This window comes from Medicago sativa, chromosome 4 (genome assembly GCF_051527215.1).
Source record: "Medicago sativa cultivar Bolivia chromosome 4, Bolivia_mono, whole genome shotgun sequence".
Classification (NCBI taxonomy): domain Eukaryota; kingdom Viridiplantae; phylum Streptophyta; class Magnoliopsida; order Fabales; family Fabaceae; genus Medicago; species Medicago sativa.
In genome coordinates this window covers 15,677,079-15,701,346 of record NC_140752.1, presented here as the reverse complement: position 1 = coordinate 15,701,346, position 24,268 = coordinate 15,677,079, and the positions used below count along the sequence as shown (strand labels likewise).

Sequence of the window (24,268 nt, the reverse complement as noted above, 5' to 3'; positions counted from 1 at the left end):
TAGTGATAATAACATGGAATTTGCATATTCCAACAAGATAATTTTCATACACACTACATACCAAAGTTGAGTCCATGACAACATGCTTAAACGACCCAATTATCTGTGTCCCCAGTCTTTAAGATTTTGTTATCATATATTAATAATTTTGTGCATACAAATATGTTTTACATTGATTGTTTCTCTGATTGCTTCCCTGTTGAAGCACTTTGTATCCTAGAAGACTAAACATTTCTTTAGTCTCCAATACATAAGGCTGAACCATCCAAATCTTTTTTAATATGATTAAATACAAGTACTTAAGTTTCTTGAACAAAAGGAAGAACATTTCTTGTCAAAAAAAAAAAAACAAGGATGGACATTTCATCAACAAAACAAAACAAGGATAAACATGGTATAGTATGCCTACATAACACTAGGACTGTATATTAACTCTCCAATATGTACTCATCGATCAAGCTTATAATTATTATTATTTTTAAGAAAAACTTATAATGATAATATGACATATACTTAACCTCTGTTGTTAGGTGTGCATGAATGAATGATAAAAAGAGAGATGCATATTAGAACGATGAAAATAATTAAGCATGAATGTGAAAAAGATGAAAAAAAAGGGTGTATATGACTTTGCCGAAAACAAAGTTTTGGAGATGCAGGGGATCGAACCCTGTACCTCTCGCATGCAAAGCGAGCGCTCTACCATTTGAGCTACATCCCCATTTGATAGAAAACACACTCTAAACTGATAGAAAACTGAGAGAGAGAATATATATGATATGCTTGATAATATGATTTCATTAAGAATTGAAAATTCACATTACAAGGTCCTATTTGTAGGAGTTACACAATTGCTTGTAATACAAGTCATTCACGCAAAGGAAATTAATTTACAAACAATTGTAACTAACTCACTAACTAACTACAACAAAATGACAGATATGAATTACAATCTCAACATCCCCCTTAATTCAAAACTAATGAACACTGTATAAATGACAACTGAAGGTGACATGGTTGTGACTCAATCTAGTAACAATTTCGGTAGATGAAAACCCACTTGGGCCGGTCTCGTGGTATTGACTTGGGATCTGGGAGTATGCTCCTCCTTAAGGTATCAAGTTCGATTCTCCCGATGTCAATTTAAGTGGGCTAATTTAGCTGCTTCAAAACAAAAAGTAGATGAAAATTTCTTTTCAAAATAGATTTTGAAAATCCAAATATAAAATTTTAGAAATCCAAAAACCAACATTTTTGTTAAGACGGAACATTACAATTCCAACAAATAATATGTACATATAGAGTTCAGAGTTTTTTCATTACAAATTTCGCCTTTTAAAAATAAAATGTTTTGATCCTATTGATTTGTTGGACCGATCATGCAATGTTGCATGACATCTCTTGAATTGGTATCAATTCTTGGGGGATTAGATGGAAGTATTTGTAGGAAGCTAGCTCATCTTATTTGTTGTGGCATTTAAGTTGATGCTTATTTCGACCAAAAAAGAAAGAAAAAGGTTGATGCTTCTCTTTTGAATTATAGGAATGTTCAAGCTCGACAAGTGATGGTCTATATGATTCAACATTTGCCACATCTTCATCTTTTGATACTCTCTATTCAGACAAAATTGGATGTGAATATTGTGTCGGCTAAGGATTACAATTGTTTTTTGTTGATGCATCTTCAAAACATTAGTAATTTTTGAAAGAGTAAATTTTGTGACAATTTTTGGGACAACCTTCTTCTTTTATTTTTGGGACAACCTTCTTCTTTTATTTTTTTCATTGATCAAAAACAATAAAGAAAGAGAGAGAGAGTAAAAATATTATAGGAATATGACATCGTATAATATACCCAACATGTTATACTCGATACCTTACAAAATACTCCACAATTGTGTGTTGGACGTATTCCGGAGAGAGAAAGAAAATTATTAAAAAAACAGGAACTATATTCCATACAATATCAAAGGTCAAGTTTTGATTTTTGAAAACATTTAGAGTAGATTATCATTAAACTGATATTAAAAATATAATATACCTTTTTATATAATAATTATTGAGTTGCTTTTGAATAAACAATTTAATGAACATTTAAATTCTTAAACACCCTTGCTCAAAACACAAATATCTTAAACACTCACCAGGTTAAGAACGTGTGTGTGGGTGAAGTAGCACACACATATTCAAGGATTAATCAAACATATGTGTCTGAAGACATCGGGTGGCTCTCAAAAGGCACATTATAGAGCATAACATTCCTATTTCATTTTACAATCATCATTTTGGGACCATAATCTCCATTATTCTACACATGCATGGAAAAATTGTACCACAACACTTGAGCACTGAAATTGACATATTCTTTGCAAACCACTATATATAAGTTTCGGCAATCATGCTAATGATCATCAACCTCCTACAATCATTTGCACACATGTTCCTTTATTTAACATCCACTGCCTCAATAAATATTTCTTGTGTATTGGTTCAAGAATTGGTAATCTGCATCCTGAGGTGTAGATAGCATATGTGTTTGTTGTATCTACTCTTCGGGATGCTGATTACCTCTTCTTTATTACCAATTAATAAAATTGTACATATCATTCAATAGGCTTTTATTAGTTCATTGCTTTTATAAAGAGCTATTGGGTGAGGATTAGATAATCTGCATCCTGAGGTCTAGAACAATGTATTCGTTGTAACTAGTCCCTGGGATGCAGATTACCCCATTCTTATCACCAATGTAGAATAATTAATCAGTGAAACAAATAATCAACATTATTAGGTCTAGCATTGTTTGGGTTTTAACATAAATATTTTGCAATGCATGCATTATGCAACTTTGCAGTACTATATCACAAAACAACATTTTGTGAGAATGGAGAAAGCTATATGTTGGATTTTTCATAGTGTTGTTAGACATGAGATGTATTTTCCAAAAAGCAATGACTTATTAGACTAACCTCTATATACATTTATGTTACCTTTTCAAGCTCTATATAGAAAATGTTGTTTATGGAATTTGTGTTTTCGCGCAATACATATATTTTATCTACCAACTAATATTATAGCTAGTTTTTAGAAGAGAGGACATGCATTCGACTAAGATTAAAGAAAATAATGTGTTCTATATATTGTTGACCAGTAACTATTTGCACATTATTATGATTATATCACTTTTAGGGGAACCATGAATCACTCGAAAAGAATTTCTAAGACAATAGTAGTGAGCGAGAGACAAAATCCTCTTCGAGGCGTAGAGATCGATCACTAACATGAAATTTGCCTATTCCAATAAGAAATCTTTCATGCTTAGGGGACCCAATTATATGTATATGTCACGAGTTTTTGATTAATTTGTTTAAAATAATATATATGAATTTTGTGCATACAAATGTGTTTTACATTAGATGTCTCTATGATTGCTTCCCTCTTGAAGTCTTTTTCAACAGGACTAAATACAAGTATACTTAAGGTTCTTCAACACAAGGGTTTAACTTTTTGTTATAGTATTCATTCATAGCACTAGGACTATATATTAACTAGACACTTATACTTATTTGTCTTTTTAAAAGCTTATAAATATCTGATATATACTTAATTAACCTCGTGTTTGGTGTGCATAGTGATAAAAAGAGATGCATATCAGAATGATGAAAAGAATCATATGCTTTATGACTCAGCAAGAAATTCTAAAAGAATGTGGTTTCACAGCACAAAATTATGGAAAATACTTCCATGACATAGCTTGTGTGCCATTGGTGTCATTGGAGAAATCCTGGCCATTGATGTGTGTGTGGTGGAGATGCAAGCTATGACACCAATGGCACACAAGCTATGGCACCAAAGTGGAGTCCCAAAATTATGAGTAAAAAAAACATGGAGATGCAGGGTATCGAACCCTGTACCTCCCGCATGCAAAGCGGGCGCTCTACCATTTGAGCTACATCCCCATTTGATTATTGTTGAAAACATTTTAATTATATTCGTTTCGAAATAATAACTAAACACCAAAGACAGGATAACGTATTTTTTGTAAGAATACAACACATGCCACGAAAATTATTTTGTATTTATTTCATTGGCTTAGTTTCTTTTGTTGCTGTTGACAACTTCATTAGCTTAGTCATTTCAAGAACCTTTGCCAAGGCAAAAATTAAGATATCCAACTATGTGTTCATGTCTACGTACACTCCAACTATGTTGAATAATGCTCTCCACCCAGCAACTTTTACTCGCACCCTGCAGCCATGCCGAAAATGCCCATGCGCTAGTTAACTTGTGCAAGTGTAAGTTACTGCGCAAGTTAACTCACGTGGCGCAAGTTAAGTGGCGCAACGTTACTTTTTCAAATTATTTTTATTAACTTATTCAAAATTATTTTGTTTATATTAACTTTATTCAAATTATGTTTTTTTCTTAACTTTATTCAAAATTATTTTATTAACTTTATTTTGAAATTATTTTGTTTACATTAATCTAAATTATTTTCTTAATTTTATTCTAAATTATTAATTCGATATTATTCTTTAAATTAATACAAATATAAATAAAGGTAAATACAATACAAATATAAATAAAGTTAAATACAACAAATATAAAACAAAGGAACAAAATTGAGGCATAAATAATCTCTCATTTTATTAATAATTCATAAATTACATTACAATAATTCATATGATAAAAAGTAATCTACTTATTCACTAAATCTACTTATTTTCTCCTTGGGGTAAAAAGTAATCAATCTTCGTGGGGTAAAATAGTGAGCAGCCTTCTTGGGGAAAATACATCATCAACCCTTGGGCTAAATTTAAAACTGTTTTTTTTTACCACACGAAGTTCTTTTTACCCATGGTAAAAAGTTTCTGCGGTTAAAAAAACAGGTTTAAAATTATCCCAATGGTCGATCATTTCCCCAAGTCGGCTACTCACTACTTTACCCCGACGAAAATTGATCACCTTTTACCCCAAAGAGAATATTGAAAAGAAAAAAAAGAAAGAAGAGAAATAGAGGGAGAGAGTGATGAGGGGGAGAAAGTAGTATGGTGTGAGGAATTAGGGAAGTATGGAGGGGTATTTATAGGTGGAAATGGTAGTATAGGTGGTAAATACCATTAATGTGGTCAAAAAACGTGTAAAATTTGGTAGAAAACGTGTGGATTGAATGTTGAAACATTGACCACAGACCAAAAAAAACGTTTGTTCTTCAGTTCTGACCACCGGCCAACGTGCGTGAGTTAACTCGCGCATAGGCCACTGGTGCGTTACTTAAGTCACACATTGCTTACAACTTGCGTGACTTAAGTCGCGCATGGCTTACAACGTGCGTTAGTTAAGTCACGCTGCGTGACTTAACTAACGCAAGGGTATATTTGGAAGCAGTGCAGGGTGCGAGTAAAAGTTGCTGGGTGGAGAGCAAAAATCAACTATGTTTATGTCATCCATCTATACTTATTCTAAATAAGATATCCGAGCTTATTGATTAAAGAAAATTTTATGAGGAAAAACATGATAAATGATTAGTTAGTTCTGTGTGTGGTGGTACTGGTTTTTTTGAAGGATACAAGATGCACTGGTATTTTGCAGATGTATCTTATTTTATTGAGTTCACAATTTAGTAAGTATGACAAATCACATAAAATACTTTTACACGGATAATATATAAATTAAACATTCATATGATATTCATCATGTCCCTAAATATAGGACAATGTATAATTTAACTTTTATATGATATTCACTCCGTCCTTAACTTAAGTATGCTTCTCTCAAGTTCGTTTATCCCCGGTGTTAATTTTGATGGACAAGTCCATAATGAGATTTGTTATAGCTTTAAATAGGATTCTCACATGAGATTTGACCCTTAAGATTAGTCGATTAGTCGGTTTTTAGTAGACATGGCAACAATACCCGTCCCCATGGGTACCCGCCCAAACCCACCCCGATTTGACGGGTTTTCCCCGCTTTGACTGGGTTTGGGTATGGGTTTGGGTTTTCCCCGATTTCAAAACACGGGTATGGGACGGGTAACGGGGTTATATGTACCCACCCCGAACCCATACCCATACCCGTCCCAAATGTAAAAAATTATTTTTTTTACCCCTTTTTATATAAATAGAAACACAATCCTAGATCATGTTATGTTATTTGGTTTAATAATTCCCATGTTATAAAAATTGCCTTTGAATTTTAAAGGAGCAACCAAATCATTATGTTGAGGAAATGTTAAAGGGAACATAATGCTTTACAAAATTGCCATTGGGGTTGGAAAAAAAAAACTTTTTTTTATTAAAAAATAATTCACTGCGGGTACGGGGATGGGGATGGGATCCCCGAACCCGTCGGGGACGGGGATGGGGTTCGATTTCTCATCCCCGTTGGGTATGGGTAGGGTAACGGGTAAGTATATGAGAATAGGGTATGGGGATGGGGAAGGTAAAACCCGTCCCCACCCCGCCACATTGCCATGCCTAGTTTTTAGATCGGATATCGAGTTTTAAAAAATTGGTAGTATTAAAAAAAAATTAATAAATATTATTGATTTTGCTAACTTATCCTTCTTCAAGAAAGAGAATAAATTAGGGGTTTGCTAGGATACACCCACTAGTTTTTATTAAGGTGTGTTTTAGCAAAGATATAACTAAAAAGTTGTTAAATACACCTTAAGGTGAATGTTGCTAAAACACACCTTTTAAAAAATAAGTGGGTGTATGTTAGCAACTCCTTTTTATATAAGGCATTTGCTAGGATACACCCACTTAATTTTTAGAAGGTGTGTTTTAGCAAGTTATAACTAAAAAGTAGTTAAATACACCTTAAGGTGTAACTTGCTAAAACACTCCCACATAAAAACTAATGGGTGTGTTCTAGCAAATCCCAATAAATTAAAGATATGAACTAATTAGAGATATATAAATTAAAAAATCATTGACAGTTAAAATTTTAAAAAAGAATAATAAAATTAAAGAGGGTCTTTTAACAATGAAATTTTCCAAAAGATTCTTATGTCTATGGACAAATGATGTAAGAAACTAAAAGAGGTAAAGGAATCACTATGATACCTTTTCTTTCCTTGAACGTACTATATACATAGGAATTAGCCTTCCATTTCCACTCTCTTTCTCTCTAAGTTATTCCAACTAACATATAGGTGGTTACACTTCTCCAATTTACCAGCCAATCTAAATGTTTGATTGTCTAGAAACTGTTTCTTATACCTCTTAACTATATCATGTCTACACGCAACAGGAGTTAGGTCTCTAGCTGTGTCCAGCTACATTATCATGGAGTAAGATTGAATTAAGAGATGCTTCATCTATGTTTCTACAAATTTGCTTGTGTGATTCATGTAAACAAGACATTTTAATGCTAACGTAGTATCAGCTTTCATTAATTAGCTAAGATGAGTGCTTACTTTCCAGTATACAATGATTCATTAAAATTTGCTTATGTGATTCATGTAAACAAGAAATATTAAGATACAATGATTAATTTTAACTTGAACAAAAAGCTATTGTTTCTAACACTCAATTATTACAACAGTTCAACTTTTCTTTCCAAAGCAATATTTATCCACACTGCCTCTATATCGACTCTACCTCAAACTTAACTTGTTGGCAACTTAAAAAACGAGAAGACGTTTTGCATATTAAGATCATGTAACTTTACAAATCTGCATGAAGGAAATTTTAACCAATAAACTATTGATATTATTTTACCTTAACTCTGAATTTTTTTTTTTCGAAAGAGCTCTCGTCGCCCTACAATTAAAAAAAAAAAAACTACTAGAAATGTAGTTTTGGACAACAAAACTCGTCCAAAAGTCTACTTCCAGATAACACGAAAATTGTGTTTTTCCACATATATACATCTGAAGTGATTTTAAGGAGGGAAGAATACCTCCATTTTTTTCTCTCAACTTCAATTCAAACATATCTTACAAACCCACCCATCATAACAACTTTGCGACAAAATGAAAAAGCATAAATAATGGAATGGACATTAGATCATTCTAGTCACAGAAATGTTGAAATTTACAACTGTGCCATGCTGGTTAATTTCCATCAGCATCCCCAATTTCCCCTCCATCAAAGAATAACTGTACAAATAATTAATTTTAACGTGTGAAATGGTAAATAAAGAAACACCGCTAAAGCTCTAAAACTTTTCCTTAAAGATGCCTTGACTATCATCGCCCTTGAGAAGTGTCATTCTCTGAGACCTTGAGTAACCTTGTCTGTTATTAAGAATATCAATGTAATTCCGTAGCCTGTAACGGTCTGAGTTTGTCAATGAAAATGGAGGGTTGAGGATCAGAGATGGTCCTTCCACTAGAAGGAAAACCAATAGACGGACGGCTTTTGAATATAATGCAGCAGCACTTTCTGTATCACCCATGAGCTCTTCTACCTGCCAATAATATGAGTAACACATCCTCAGTTTTACAATCACCGCATTTGTTCATCCACAAAATAACAAAGATATCCTAAACTTTTAGTATGAAAGTGATGTGGCAAACTCGTGTAAGACATCAGTCAAGTTCCAAGTGTTTATAAAAAAATTAACAACCAAATCCTTTTCCCACAAGATGGGATTTGCTCGATGATTCAAAAAACACTATATTGTCATTAATTATAAATATTGACAGAACATATATACATTTGTCCATGGTTAAATAACACTATGATTCAAGGAAAGAATTGGCAATATTGCAAACAAGTTTTACTTGCAGCAGAGTCCTCAACTTAATCCACACTTTAAATCCTAGGTCATAAAAGGCAGTAGGGGAGCCTAGAGTGGAATCACAGCTGCCTGCATCTGCGTAAGTGGAGTCCGTCAATCACACTGCACCTCTAGCAGTGATTGACTCAAAAATTGTTAGACAAAAAGGCAAATATGATGACAAGTGGCTAGTGTATTGGAAAAAATAAAATTATCCAATGAAAATTCTAAATGGAAAACAGCTTCTGCCATTTGCAATCAGGTTATATATTTCATCCATGAGGACAAGGCTGATACTGGGGGAGGGTGGCAATGCTGACACCCCCACAAAAGGACCAACTGTTAACAGTCAAAGTAGCAAGTGAGCCTGGACCGATGGAAAATTACATGCAAGAGGCATTCGGGGAGTGTAGCTAAAAGGTAAAAAGAAAGATAACGTGGGAGATGATGGGGTGTGGCTACTCAGTCAAACACAGAAAGAAATCGGGGAGAAGAGGGAATTATGTCAGGGAAGGACATTAAGAATTCTGTTAGTTTTGCAACATCAGATGGGTGATGACTCTTATGAGTGAAGCTTAGGCATTATGGATTCCACTTCTCCAAATGGACCATCCATTCACCGTTTCTTTTCATCCCCATACTTGAATAATACCATCCTATTTTCTTCATTTTTCTCTTATTTACTATCATTGAGTAAGGGAGTGTAACAGCCACTCACCCAACTAACTACCTCTCATTGGCATAAATCTAATATTCAAAAGAAAATTTAACATTGGCAGTTAATTTTTAATGAACCTAAAATTGCATTTGAAAGATGCATTTAAAAACCCTGTCCAGAATGGAAGAAATGAGAAGCAGAAGGAAATACTCACTCCCCCATGTCTCCCAAAAGCAAGGGCGGCTTGAAATATTGTCTCCATTGCATCTGGCATCTCTGTATTTCCTGCAATCAAGAGAAACATCTAATTGCTTAAATCTTATATAACATGGAACAAAATATAAGAATTACTTATCTCTCTCTCACATGCACACAAGTGACATAAGACACTGCATCTTTGACATACATTGTATCATTAAACAATTAAAAATATGCCTGACGATTATTTTCTCTATTGGCCATTTTTAACTCACTCTTGACAAAAACATTACATTGATATTTTATTAGAGAACCAGCATTTTCTTCATAGAATATAAAAGTTGCACATAAAAAAATAATAAACTCGGACTCTTCATTAAAAATCAAGCATGGAAAACAAAATACTTTATTAGTGAACCAAAAAATTTATCTCACTGAAGTACACAAGCATGGATGCAAAAGATAGCAAACTTCAAAAAAAAGGAAGACAAGTCAACTAGCCATTCAGCTCGTGATGATAAATATAAAGTTATACCAGGCTCAATGGTCTTAGCAAGTTCTTCGGCATGCTCAAATTCCCTCAAAAAATCACTTTCAATTTGAGATAATAAATCCTTCGTCCCTTGGGTGTTTTCATCAAGACATTCTTCTGAATCAGGACTACCTTGTTTCTTACTGTTGGTCCTCCTATATCTTGAAGCTTCTTGACTTGGACTTCCTTCCATGGCTGAGGCAGCCTGTGTATGGCATATGTGCAGTGCTTGCTTCCAAATGGCAAGAATTACAAGCTGAATAGAAAATGCTTCTAACTGCTTACTTGCCTCAACCTTATTGTTTTGGACGGGGAGATAGAGATGCAGTAATAAGAAATATTAGTATCACGAATATTATGACAAAAAATAACAAATTCAATATTTATTCAAGCAAAACTACTTTATGCAATGCCAAAGACAGCTGCATTAGACATGGAGGAAAATGTGAACAGGAAATAGGGTTTGAATCATTCCTCAAAAGGAAAAGTTCTTAACAGGCAAGCAGACAGTGCATAATGCATACTGATTACGGAAGGAACTATCCAACAACAGGCTCACAATTTATGGCAACACTAACACTAATAACAACAATAGGAAGTTTCTTGAGCAAATGGGAAGGGGGAAATCACCAATGGTTGTATTGGTTATTATCTAGAATACTTGCATCCATTATATGAAATATATCGTATCACTCAATACTTGACCACAAAATGTCCTGACTAGTTTAAAATTGTGTAATTGGAGAACTTCTAAATGCTCTTGCAGAGAAACAGTGAATAAATAGTTCAGATTTGATCATAAATGCACATTCCTGAATTTCAGTGGGAAACTTTGAAAGATAAAATTAGTCATTGTATTGTGTAAGAAAAATAAACCAATAATTTTTTTAGCAATATTTACCTTTTCATTAACTAATTCTGTGATGGCAGATGCATACTCTTGCAATGATTTTACCCTTGTCATACAGTGAGTTGATGGCTGTTCATCACCTGTATCCATTGATCCATGTGAGGTCCCAGGAGCAGAGTCCTGACTACCTGAACTTCCAATTTGGCACATGCTATTGGTAGATGCACCAACGATTTGCATTGGAGCACTTATTCTAGTGATTGTATTAGAAGACTCTTGAGGAAAGCTACCTGACCTAAATAAGGAATGGCTGGGCTTTGAAGCGTTAACTGAAGAAGATGAAACATCCATAGGGGGCCCAGACACGAGAACATATTCTTGATCAATATTCTCAAGTGAATCTGTAACTGCCAATTTCATAGAACAATTATGAGCAGCATTATTTGAAAGACGTGTCTTAAATCTAACCGTGAAAATCAGAAATGGAAAAAAGAAACTTCAGTTTGGTATTGATACCTCTTGGATAAGGGTTTGCAAATATCTGTTCTGGAGATTCTAGAGAACTAGTGAGATTTCTTCCTGAAATTTTATGGTTGTCCAATCTTTTAAAAGTGTTTTCAAGTCTCTGTGTTTCACTACTATATCTGGAAGCAGAATTTACATTATTAGAAACAGGAGCCGACTCTGCTTTATCTAGTTTTGTATTTAGATCAAATCCAAAGGTAGACTTTATTGAGGACTTCTTCTTTGAAAACAATGTATTCCCTGCAGGTCTGCTGGAATCATCATCTAGAATGAAAGGTAAGCAATCCTCTTGATAATTTTCCTCGGTTCTTCTCAAAGGGTCAGTTACTGGTGAACAGAACCCACTTACCGGCCTTGGAGAGCTTTTATTCCTGCAAACCAAAAGACATTTATGACTTGAAACTAAAAAACCATGATAACAACAAATTCTAAAATCCTTCCCTTTTACCTTAATAATGGTTCATCCTGTTTTGTTTGCTGCGGATTAAGGAATGGGTGGTTAAAGAATTCTTCAAAAGTTAGACGTTCCACTGAAAATTAAAAAATAAGCCATGTATTACAATGAGGTTTTTTTCAAATGTAGGTTGGAGGACAAACGTAAAAATTTCCCTCAATTAATACAAGAAACAAGGAATTCTTACAAGCATGTTTTATAAAATATCATCCCTCAATCCCCGACTAATTGTTATGATTAATCCTCAAATTTATCACTCTTCCTCAATTCATAGGATTCTCCTTAACAGTTGCTGATAGAATATAATAAAAATATCTCTAAACATCCTTGACTTTATAATTGAGCATCTTAGTTTACTTCATAGGATCGGTTTATAATCTTAGTGTATCTTAAACTATCTTTAATTTTTATATTATTTATTATTATTGTTTCATGATTTCCCTATTTATTTAGCATTGAGTCTATGTATCCCAAAAATAAAGATCAGAGTTTAATCTTATCAAATTAGTATCAAGCTATTATAATTTACCATCAACTATCAATAATACTCAAGCACTTATTATTTCTCTCATCCCTCTATCTAAAACTCATGACTTCAACAATTACCTTGCTCATGCTCTTCGCAATTGTTAATAAGTTACATTTGCAACAAGATCCTTGTATCAAGTACAGTTAGGTATCTATATCTTTCCCAAAAAGCCAAAATAAGCATGCTACAGTCTCAAGTGTTGTGTCAGATTTCCATTAGAAAAATGAAAAGGAAAAAAAACTAAAAAATGCCCCTTTATTCTTGTTAGCATGGTCAGCAGGAGAATGATTCAAGTTATCTAAAAGCTTAACATCAAGGAAAAATTGTTAGCCCAATTTTGTTGTATATTGTCAAACTGCTGGTTACTAACAGAGCAAATCTAACATCCCACAGGCAATACAACATGCACTGATCATCCCCTCTACTAAAACTAGTTTTCCAGGGCAATTGGTCATAGAATTGCTCAAAGAAACTCTATCCAATAGTAGACAGTTTAAATAATTCATGGGGATACCATTAAATATCTTAAACAGGCCTGCAGATTTCACACTTCATTCATGTCTCGGACTTCAATCTATAACAAAATCAAAATATACCTGGATTACGGCGTAGTAATTTCTGACACAAATCTTTGCACTCAGAACTTAAACTTGGGCTATCCGGTGGAAATTGCAATTCTGTTGAATTCACAATATTCTGTAGTAACTGCAGTGTTCATGATTACAACAGTAAGCTAACTAGCAATGCCAAAAGAGCGATACCCAATTGGAAGGCTAAGGTACAATAATAGCACCTAATTTTTTTGCAACAAAATAAAAAGATATAAAAAAATAAAAAAATAAAAACTCAATGGTTACAAATACCTGTATTTGATTGTTTCCAGTAAAAGGTGTTTTCCCTGTAACAAACTGATATAAGATTGCTCCAACACTCCAGAGATCTGCCTGCGTATTTAATTCAGGATAAATATGATGGAACCCAACAATGAATGTTTTTTGGTTTTCTGATGAGTGATGGCATTAACAAGTAAAAATCACCTTTGCATCATATTTCTGCAGTTGCATGATTTCTGGAGCCATGTAGAGTGGTGAACCACATAATGTTTCTGCAAGGCCCCTCGGTTGCAGAGATCTGCCCAAGAAGAAATTGATGCTTTAATAACTAAATTATAGAAGGGAGTTGAAAGCCTTTTACAAAAATACAGTTCCCATGGTTATTAAGGTAAAAATCAAACAAACAAGCAACACAGAAAGAAAAACGTCAAAGCAAACAAGGTGGTTTAATTTTAAGTAGATACACAATTCAAAGATTCAGCAACTTGAGGTAACTTCAAAATAAACCAATATAAAATATGCTTTCACCAAACGTCTTATATAAAATATTGAGCCACATAAATAAAAAGTAATAATTTCAAAACGATTGGACACTTGTGAGGCTTTCATCATTTTGGGGTCTTAAATATTAATTATATAGAAATAATTAGGCTACCTTGCAAATCCAAAGTCAGCGATCTTCAGAACTGCCTTCTCATCATTTCTGGAGAGAAGAAGATTCTGTTTCAAGAATGATAGGCATATTATCAGTATTTAGATACAATAAAAACGCTACCTTCAGATAAAAATTAAGTTCTAAAAGAGAGGGGAATCGGGTGAGATTATGGACCCAAAAAAGACAAACAATTGATACGCGTTTATGCTTAAAAGTATTAGGATACCTGTGGTTTCAAATCTCGATGAATAAGGTTATTATCCCGAAGAACTTGTAGGCCAGCAGCTGTAACACAGAATTCTCCTTTATTACCAGAAGAACATGAAAAGAAAACGCAACTATAAACAGCTGAAACATACCCAGCTGAAGCATAAAATGTTTTGCAGTTGCCTCCGGTACCCTTCCATGGCGTTGAATGTACAATGAAAGATCTCCCCCTTTACAGTATTCTAACACAAGATGTATCTTCCCAGGAGCCTATAAAAAATTAATGGCATTTCTAAGCAGACTTTCCAAATGCACCAATCTACGTAAATTTCATTTGACTTTACACAAAACACGTATTTTAATTTTTATACGAGACCAATTTACTCAAAAATGATAAAATTCTGAGTTAAAACCAATACCATTATGGTTTTGAATAAAAAAAGCTAATCTAAATACTCATCATAATAAACAGCCATATATCATTTCTCATTAGGGCAAAAATTAACCCAACCCAGAGCCAAAGTCAGGCCACTCGACTTAGCGTTAAACTATAGCATCCTACCATTGCCCTTTGCAATATCAGGAACCAATGTGAGTTCATTATCAAAAATAGTCAAAATAGCTCTTTGTACAGATAATCTAACAAGCTTTAGCCTCAGCAGTTTCCACAATCATAAATACCCCAAATTAAATTTTCAGCATAATATGGCACCAGAGTCAATAGTGAGATGCAAAGAACTCATGATTCCATATTTAAAATATATATTTTCTTTAGAAAATGACACAGAAATGGTGTTGCACCTCAAAGCCAAAAGATTTTCCAATATTTAGTAACATACAAAACAAAACTCCTAATTTAGTACACCCTCATAAAAGGCAAAATCTGTATAAAATTCTCCACTACACCATAAATCAATCTTTACATTATAAAGTAACCAAAAAAAAAACTTTACATTATAACACCTCCATTTCAATAAATCAACTTTAGACTATAAAACCCCCCATTTCAAGCCCCTAGTTTCCCCACCACAGAAAAGCACACATGTCACTTTTCAAAATTACCAAACCCATCACACTGTTAAAATTTTAAACCACCTAAAACTAAAAACAGCTTAATCAAAACCTATGAAGCACCGAAACATAAACAGACACCAAACACAACACTGACACCCACATTTCAACACCAACACCCACATTTCAACACCAGTAATAATTTGAGAAAACAAATTTATTGAAAGCAATCACATGTGTCAGACACCATACACATCTTCAAGTCTTTGATCAGAAGTGTCGGTGCTTCAAAGATTCAAAAATAAATTATAAATTATAAAAATGAAAACTTTAACTAATGATTTCTCCTTAAATTAAATTCAGAATTTCAGCAAGAAACTAACATGTCATATAAATCATAAATTAATCAAAATCACATAAAATTCCTAAAAAAAAATAAAATTTTGAACCTGAATAATATCATGCAAAGAAATGATATTAGGATGATTAATCCTCTTAAGAATAAAAATCTCAGACATAAGACTCTCTTGCAACTTCTTATTCAATCTTAACGTAGCGATCTCTTTAATAGCAACTTCAGTTCCATGAACTTTGTGTCTCGCATGCCACACAACTGAAAACGAACCCGCTCCAATTTGCTTCCCTACTACATAATCTCCTACAATTCTACTGCTACTACTACTCCTTCCCGTCGTTTGCGCCGCCATCGCCGGAAAATCGAAAACCCTAAAAATCCCAAAACGTGAAAATTCGAAATCAGAGGTGGTTGATTACTGAATTCGCGGAAATGGATCGTGGTTTTGATGAATTGGAATGGTTCTAGGGTTTGGATTTTGATTTTGGTGATTTTTTTTTTGAACTGATTTTGAAGTTTTTTGTTGTTGTTGTTGTGAATTGAAGGAATGAAGAAAGAAGAAGAGGATGATGATAATGATGATGATGGTAAGATAAATAAAAAAGTTTATGATTGATTAATTTAGCTTTTATACATATGTGTTAATGAAGATACATTTTTTTGTTCTTTCAAAAAATGTTTTTTTTAATGAAATGATTTTGAGTTTTTAATATTTTTTTAATTTTATGCCCATGATATTTTATTTTTTTACATGAGAAAAAGTCAAAGCAAAAACAAAAACAAAAAAATTAAAAGAGACTAATGGTCGCGATGATAAGCAACATCCATACTGTTTGCCGTAATTAATAAACGAAGCTCCGCCGGAGGGTTAAGCACAATTCACTCCATTGATGATAAATTCTTTGTGAGATTATTATTTAAATTGAATGATAAATTCTTTTAAACAATTCAGTTCATCAATGAGTTCAATTCATTGATGAAATAATTTTTTGTGAGATTATTATTTCTATTGAACTTCGATTATTGAGACCTTCTTCTCCTTAGAATCGAAGGTTAACACCAAAAAAATAACAAATATTAAGGTCTTATGTGATTTAAACAATGCATCTTTCTCTCGACCTAAATTTTATTTTCATCAACACAAAAAAAAAATGTTGTTATTTAGATACACTTATAATGATTTAGCTGCGTTATTTTTTATGTAAAGATAGCCTTGTTAGATTTAATTAATGATATGTTTCTTTTTGATTGTCATTTTTGTAGAGATATTTATGTTATACAATATGTGTCAGGGTGTGATATAATATGGTTATGTTGATATGTGAAATTTTTGAAATTCATGATATGATACGATATGATTTAGATACATTACAAAAAAATTTATAACCTAAATCGGTATATAAAGAGGGTACATCAAATCTAGGATGACTTTTTCTTTTGGCCAAGAATACCTTTTAAACAAACTTGCCGTTAATTTTAGGAAATTAAATGAATTGTTACTATATGTGTATCATTAAGAAAAGATTTTGTCATAAAACAAGTTTTTAAGTTAGAAACAAAATGGTAACTGTTGGTTCCTCAAAAAATTATATATTGTTGGTATCATTGGAAAATATAAAAATGATTTGTTACAACTTAAAAGTCTACAACTCGCAAATATCTATATTTATATCTAAAGCAATTCAATAATTAAATCATTCAAATTAATAAGTAAATAATTAAAATAAAATCCAAAATTATACAAAAAATAATAATATTGCTTATAATTTATCCCTGTTAACGCAATAAAAAAAACATATAACTTTATTTATTAAAAAAATATATCATACAACTTGTAATGGATTATGGACTATGTCTTAGTTAACTCAATAACCCTTAAAGCACTTCACCTTATCAGACTTCGTGTTTGAGGGATTTTGAATGAAAATTGCTTTTCTGACTTAAAAAACGTCACAATGACACATGTAAATTACATAAAAACCCCCAGCGGCAGTTAACTGCCGTTTAGGAAACCGGCAGCAGTTAACTGCCGCTGCCGTTCACACAAGTAAAAAAACCAGTGCAGTCTGCACTGTGATTTCCAGCCATTTTTGGCCTGTTTGTACATATAATTTAAAACTTCCGCATGAATTCAAACCGAAACAACAACATCCAGTAATCACAAACATCAACATTTCATAATTTATCAATTATTCGGTAACATTACACAAAACCGATAATGCGTTAACGTTTCACAATTGTTTGAAATTCGTCAAATTTTCCACATCATGCAATACATTACACGTAAAGTACATTAATTTATAATAAATGCGAAACTCAAATATATTGATATATATAATTCATTAAAGGTTAACTACATATTATCCAAAAAAATTGGTCATTACATTATATATCTCAAAAAAAGGCGTCGGCGCATATCGAACAAAAAACGGATGAACACCTACCAAAAAGTTTCATATTTAACCTAATGAAATTAAATCATCTAAATGTTCCAAAACATCTTCAAAGTCTTCGTTTGCTTTAACCGGAGTGTCATTCAACAAAATAGGATTGTCTTGATTTGTTGGTTTTTTTGGTGGAACCGGTCTCTCTTTTAGCTCAATCTCCATGAGTGTTCGGAAACGATCGTGTTGATCCAAAAATTCATCCTCCCATGTTGCCGCCTCGATGCTCTTGTGTAGGTTCCACTCCGTGGATGATGGAGGTAGTGGGCAACCATCTTTCAACGAAAGAAGGACAAAATGATTTGGGATTAAACCAAGGCAAATCATGTTGCTTTTCGGGTTAACCGGAGGCCGACCTCTAAGTGGGAAAAAAGTCTCGGAGACTCCAATATCAAGGGTAGTCATCTCAACCACCGACCTATTGTAACAAGATGCAACGATGTGTCCCATATCCGGCAATGTCAACCATTTGTCGGGAGGTGCAAAACTACTAGGATTTTTGGGAGGATGCAGTCCATCCAAGATGTAGTTGTAGCGGGGATCGCTTGCATATATCTCGATGTATTTTCTCATATGCTCTTTCAACTCTTTAATAAGTGCTCTCTGCACCATAACATGACTTTCTTCCGTCAAACCCACAGATTCGGCTATAGCCCTAAACCCACAATGTCCATCACCAGTAACATCCACAATTCCCTCAATGTATGGTCTCATGAATTTTGGCATGTAATACATAGGACTCGATGGATCATAATTTCTTGAAATCGAGATAGGCTTAGGAATCGGAACCGGAGAAATGCCTATGCGAGCACCTTTTCTTTTAGGTTGTGAAGATTTTTTTCGTGCTGAAGATTGACTTTCCGGATGTTGAGAATCAATAGTCTCCCACGAAGATGGGATCCTACGTGTCGTTTTTCGTGTAGTTTGATTTTTTTGGGAGCTTCTTTGGTTGTCACCTTTCTTAGAGGATCCTACGTGTCGTTTTTCGTGTAGTTTTGATTTTTTTGGGAGCTCCTTTGGTTGGCACCTTTCTGAAGGTGAGAAAAACACAAGAATGGGGGGTTGAATTGTGTTTTGAAAAATTCTTCGTTTCTCTTAAAACTGAAACACACTGGTCAGAAGCTAAGTGAGGCAGCTTCTGAAGTGGTAATCAGAATCTGAACGCAGCGGATAAAAACAGAGAGAGAGAGAGAGAGAGAGAGAGAGAGAGAGAGAGAAGAAAGACACAAAGCAATTTATACAGGTTCCTTCCACAATCCGGAAGTCAGTCATGTCCCCCTTGCACTTCCAAGGAGAGTTCACTATAATGTAATATCTGATTACAATTGCTCAAGCAGACATCAAGAGACTTCCTTTGCTCAAGCACACTTTGCAAGAGTCTTCCTATGCTCAAGAACACAATCAAGAGACTTCTAGACAAACAAAATTACACAGAAAATTGTTTCAGGTTGAACACTTGATATACAATCAGAGGTGCTCACAATACAAATCAGATATAGACTCTAAGACTTAAGAATTTCTAAGATAAGACTTTAAAAACAGAAATTCTAAGTGAACTTTTGGATGTGGAATGATTTCAACAGAGTTTTGACACTTTTTAATTGTTGTTTAGTCTTGTTCAATCTTCAAGTATTCACTCCTATTTATAGAGGTGTGAAGTGAACGTTGTAAGTGCCAGCACATCCAAAAAGAGTCGTTGTAGAAGCTTGATCTTTCACCAATGATCTTTTGCCTGATTTGGTTGTTGTCCTATGAAGAACCAATTTTAAATCCATTCCAGTTGAGAGGGAACATTTCTGCAGGCTTGGTTGTACATTCAGAGCTGTTATCTTGTCTTGTAGTGGTGACACAAAACAGAGTAGTGGAGAAGGTGGTTGTACAGTTCGTACAAAGTACAATGTCAACGCTTTTGTTCCTTTTGCAAACAAATGCCTTCAAAAGCTCTTGAAATGACCGTTGCAAACTTCCACTAGTCTTCTGCCATCTTCAGACGAATTTCGATCCATGAACAACTCTTGAATCCTTGAATTTTGTAAATCCAGTTGATCTTCAGCTTCTGGTGAAAATAGCTTCTGATAAGGCAGCTTCTGATGACGTGGCACTTCAGGACCTCTAGTCTTCAGGAGCACTAGTCTTCAGGAACTTCTTCAGGAGCACTTTGCCTTCGGGATCACTCTGGTCTTCAGGAGCACTTTGCATTCAGGAGCTTCTAAGCTTCAATTCCATTGATTCCTTTGCTCTTTATTTGCTCATTCAGAACCTTTGTATAATTTAAATTTTTGTCTATGGTCCTGTACACTTGAACAAATATTAGCAATTCCAATTGTCAATTTTTAATACCTTGTTATCATCAAAACTCTAAAGGTTTATTGTTAAACACATTTTGTTCTAACACTTTCTTGGAGGTGGCGACAACATTGTGGTCTCCGGAAATGCTAACAACCGCAAACACTCTTTGATTTCTAGTTTCATTTGAAACATAACTTTTTCGAGACGTTCTTGGATACCACGCCACTCCTCATCGACCGAAAACAAATCTTCATTACTTTCTTCTTCACCCATATACAACTTATGCCAATGCGAGTGTATCTCATACAATCAAATGGGCTTGTTGTGACAGATTTTCATAGCAATGAAGCATGCATAAGGTAGGTCATATGACGTCCTTTGAACACAACCGCAAGTTTTCTTCTCGATGCACAAGGTTTTCCTAGCACGCTCTTCTTCCACAAAAATAAAGTTCATGGTTTGTCTACACATGTGACCCCCCAACCCGGAGTACAAAGTGACATCTTTGTATCGATGTTCCAAGACCGTAACGCTCCTACCCAACGATGATTGTATCTCCCCAAATTCGTTTGCCAACATCTCATTTATTTTTTGCCAACAAGTACCCAAATCACCCTTGGAGGTGGACAAATATTCCTTCACCACACCATGAGCTCCTTCAACTCTGTTTGTGTTCCTGCACCAAAGATGTAACACAAGGTCCGTCCATGCCCTCACTAGTTTGTCCTTAAAATGCTTCAAAATGGTAGTTTGAACATCGTGAAGAAAATTTGGATAATCCTTACAAACATCTTGGAATTCCAATAGATTACCCGCATATAACTCTTAAGTAGGAGATTCAACCAATTTTTCCCATGCATTAAATATGGTATCAACTAACTTACTATGCTTCTCCTCGTCGACAATCTTCTTTTGCCCATCCACCACAACAACATTTTGTTTAACTTTACAATCGGTGATGATTCTTAATCTAACATTTTTGCCAACATGGAAATAACAAACTATTGCACTACTATCGGGGAGAACATTTGCTACGACATTCATCATACCCGTGTCCCTGTCGGTCACCACCACCTTAGGCATATCACTATTTGGTCCAAGAAGTTTAAGCAACATTTGCAAAGCCCAAGTAAAGTTATCCTCCTTCTCCGACGTCATAAATGCAAAACCAACCAAATATGTCAAATAGGTTGAGGTGACTCCAACTATTTCAAACAATGGCATCCTATACAAGTTGGTTTTGTACGTGGAATCCATTATCAAAACAGTCGGTAAATTGTTGAACAACTTTACCAATGTTGGATGAATCCAAAATATGTCTTGAACGGTTTGAGTTTCCTTTTTTTTTCTATTACCTAATAAACATATCCATTCTCTTCCAATTTTGAGATTAGAAATTGCATCTCCGTCAAGTCACCCCTTTTTGCTTTTTTGAATTTATGACATTCATTCTAGACTTGCTTTATATTTGTCATGGACTCTTTCCTTTTCTTCTTCAAATTTGTCAAAATATTTTTTGGTTTCACCGAAGAATCGGTCAAGTCATGTACAATCTTCTTGTTGTCCTCCATTAATCTTCCGGTAAGAAGGTGCGCTGCTACATACGACACCATCTCATGGTTGTGAACGCCATTAAGAATAGCCAATTTCCAAGCATTGTTTTCCCTGACGACATATCCACGCACCTTGAACAAACACCCACATTTTCTTGATCCTTGCTTCATGCTTCACCTTTCTATTTGGTACTTTGTGCTCGTCGCTCCGTTCACAAAGCAACTCCAACATAGCATTTCATCTTCTAATGATAACCGTAAATCCAACCCTATTTGTTTGTCGACGGACCCAACCGAGCAATTCCTCTTTATCTTTCCATGTATCTCGGGTCGAAAAGAAATGAGTCGTGCCCACTTCGTTGTCACGAAGTTTCCACACATCGGGATTGATGCTTGAAGCCTCAACTTTAACGGATACTTCAACCTTCACGGAAGCTTCGACCTTGATGGGAGCTTCAACCTTAATGGAATCGACAACACTAGGTTTTCGATCACCTGTATCATCACCCGCATTCTCAACCTTATCTAAAAATAAACAACATATAATTACTAAACTAATTAATAAACATGTATCTAATATTATATAATAACATAAACAAACCAAAAAAACAAAAGAAAAAAAAATTGGAAAAAAAAAAATTTAGGCAGTAGCACTGCCATTTGAAAATTTTGAAAAAATTCTAAGTGTCCAGCGGCAGTTAACAGCCGCTGACTCCCAGCGGTAGTTAACTACCGCTCATGTTCGTGACAGTACGAAAAAAACTGCAGAAACCAATCAAATGCAAACATGTTAAAACTTGCAATACCTGTTTTTTGATGCATATTGTGTGTAGAGATGTCCTAGCAATTGACCAGCAATGATTTGGAAGCATGATTTTGACAAAGGGTTTTTGAAATGGGGATTTTTTTTAGGAATGGTATGGTGATGAGTGAATAGGACCTAGGGTTGGCAGTTAATTACCGCTGGGGGCTTTTTAGTAATTTACATGTGTCATTGTGACGTTTTTGAAGTCAGAAAAGCAATTTTCATTTTGAATTGGACTATGGACTCAACCCATATCTTTATTATTGCCCAGGCCCAATAGAAGAGCTAAACAACCCATTATTCGAGTTGTGCACCCTCTTAGATTGGGAACAAGGCAATGTTGACCCTAAGCAAGGATTATCGAGCAAGGAAACGATACTTCATATGGGTAATTATCGTGCTGAAATACTAAAATACAGCACAAAATAGCGATATGAACCACCTTGGTATAATTCAAAATAAATGCTAAATATAATTTGTGTGATATAAATGATAAATGTTAAAAGTTTTCCAAATAAAAAGGAAATTGACCCTTTTCCTACTTAAGATCACAACAAAAAATAAAATAAAAAATTTAAATTGGATAGGCTCCAAACAACTTCAATCGCTTCAATTCTTCTAAAATCATGTTTCTGTCTTTGTCTGCTCGTCAAAAGGTGTTTTTCCACTAACCTAAACACCTTATATTTATAGGCAAGCTTTTACATAACTTTTAGGGGGAGTTGGCTCTTGATGCGAGATAGATAGTGAGCTCCTCCTTAGCATGTTGTTCCATTCTCACAATGTGGAGCTCATAACCTGCGACCTGAGCTAGACGATCATGAACACCTTGGCTGATAATTGTATCTCACAATGCAAGACTCATAGTCTGCGATGTGAGATTGGCAGTACCTGACTCTTTGGTTTCTTCACTCTTTGCTCTATCTCTTCTTACCAGAACATCCGCAACAACCATGACCCAAACATCATCAGTAATAAACTTGTAAAAATCATAGCACAATCACAAAGTTGTCTAGTTCGGGTGGATTTTCATGTTGTCAAGTATATTTTCCTTCTTCTATTTTTTAATGACTTTTAAATGATTTCTTTACAAAACACAACTAAAATACACATAAATTGACTACTTTAACTCTAAAATGACTATAAAAATAGACTAAAAATCCTATATGATTTATTGTCATTGTAACCCACACACTTGAACTTTTTCTTGTCCTTCCTCAAGCAAACTTTCTTCTAACTAAAATTCAAAGTAAAATAACACAACCCCCTGAATGATAAAAATACCATAAAGGATTTTACCTTTCTGACGTGCAGCTACCTTTTTAATGCTTACGAATGATCATGATTCTAGACCTACATGTTTTGATGCAAACCAATATGAATCAATCATGTGGATTGACAAATGATAAATTCGAGTTGTTGATAAAAGTTTTAAAATAGTATTAATTTGTCGCAAAGAGTTTCGTTCACCTTATTATTATGAAAAAAAAAGTTATGTTCATATTTCCACTATATATTACATCACCATTATTTCATCTATTTCACCACAAAAATAATTCTTCACATTATCTTATTTGCTAGCAAACTCATTCTTCCAAATTTTACGATGGAGTTTGCACTTTCACCTTGAGTTTTATCCCTTACTC

The 24,268-nt window shown here is 34.1% G+C and overlaps 1 protein-coding gene, 2 non-coding genes and 1 pseudogene across 5 annotated transcripts; all 4 read right to left on the bottom strand.

The window, feature by feature from the left end:
* Positions 1–648: 648 nt before the first annotated feature.
* On the bottom strand, positions 649–721 carry TRNAA-UGC (transfer RNA alanine (anticodon UGC)). Its single transcript has one exon. It is a non-coding gene; the product is annotated as a tRNA-Ala (tRNA).
* A 3,162-nt stretch (positions 722–3,883) lies between these two features.
* On the bottom strand, positions 3,884–3,956 carry TRNAA-UGC (transfer RNA alanine (anticodon UGC)). The gene has a single exon. It is a non-coding gene; the product is annotated as a tRNA-Ala (tRNA).
* A 3,882-nt stretch (positions 3,957–7,838) lies between these two features.
* LOC146926697 (serine/threonine-protein kinase ATG1c-like) lies at positions 7,839–16,125 on the bottom strand. Of its 3 annotated transcripts, none has more exons than XM_085700191.1 (14): positions 15,626–16,125; positions 14,318–14,435; positions 14,185–14,243; positions 13,959–14,023; positions 13,508–13,601; positions 13,334–13,414; positions 13,067–13,175; positions 11,936–12,017; positions 11,479–11,858; positions 11,253–11,369; positions 11,014–11,150; positions 10,116–10,407; positions 9,597–9,667; positions 7,839–8,412 (listed from the first exon to the last, which is right to left on the bottom strand). In XM_085700191.1, the coding sequence occupies exons 1-14, from the start codon at positions 15,881–15,883 to the stop codon at positions 8,161–8,163; spliced, it is 2,115 nt and encodes a 704-aa protein (XP_085556317.1). In that variant the 5' UTR covers positions 15,884–16,125; the 3' UTR covers positions 7,839–8,160. The 3 variants fall into 3 exon arrangements, with proteins under 3 accessions (XP_085556317.1, XP_085556318.1, XP_085556316.1); XM_085700192.1 differs by having other exon boundaries at positions 11,014–11,102; XM_085700190.1 differs by having other exon boundaries at positions 11,014–11,369.
* Positions 16,126–17,990: 1,865 nt separating this feature from the next.
* On the bottom strand, positions 17,991–22,639 carry LOC146926696 (uncharacterized; annotated as a pseudogene).
* Between the last annotated feature and the right edge of the window lie 1,629 nt (positions 22,640–24,268).

What these genes read in the sequence shown, in the direction of transcription:
- LOC146926697 (XM_085700190.1), bottom strand. Translation starts at nt 15,883, where the DNA reads ATGGCGGCGCAAACGACGGGAAGGAGTAGTAGTAGCAGTAGAATTGTA. An exon ending in CTTTGCATGATATTATTCAG is followed by an intron (nt 14,436 to 15,625) that starts GTTCAAAATTTT and finishes AATTTTTTATAG; the next exon opens with GCTCCTGGGAAGATACATCT. An exon ending in CAGAATTAGTTAATGAAAAG is followed by an intron (nt 10,408 to 11,013) that starts GTAAATATTGCT and finishes CAAAACAATAAG; the next exon opens with GTTGAGGCAAGTAAGCAGTT.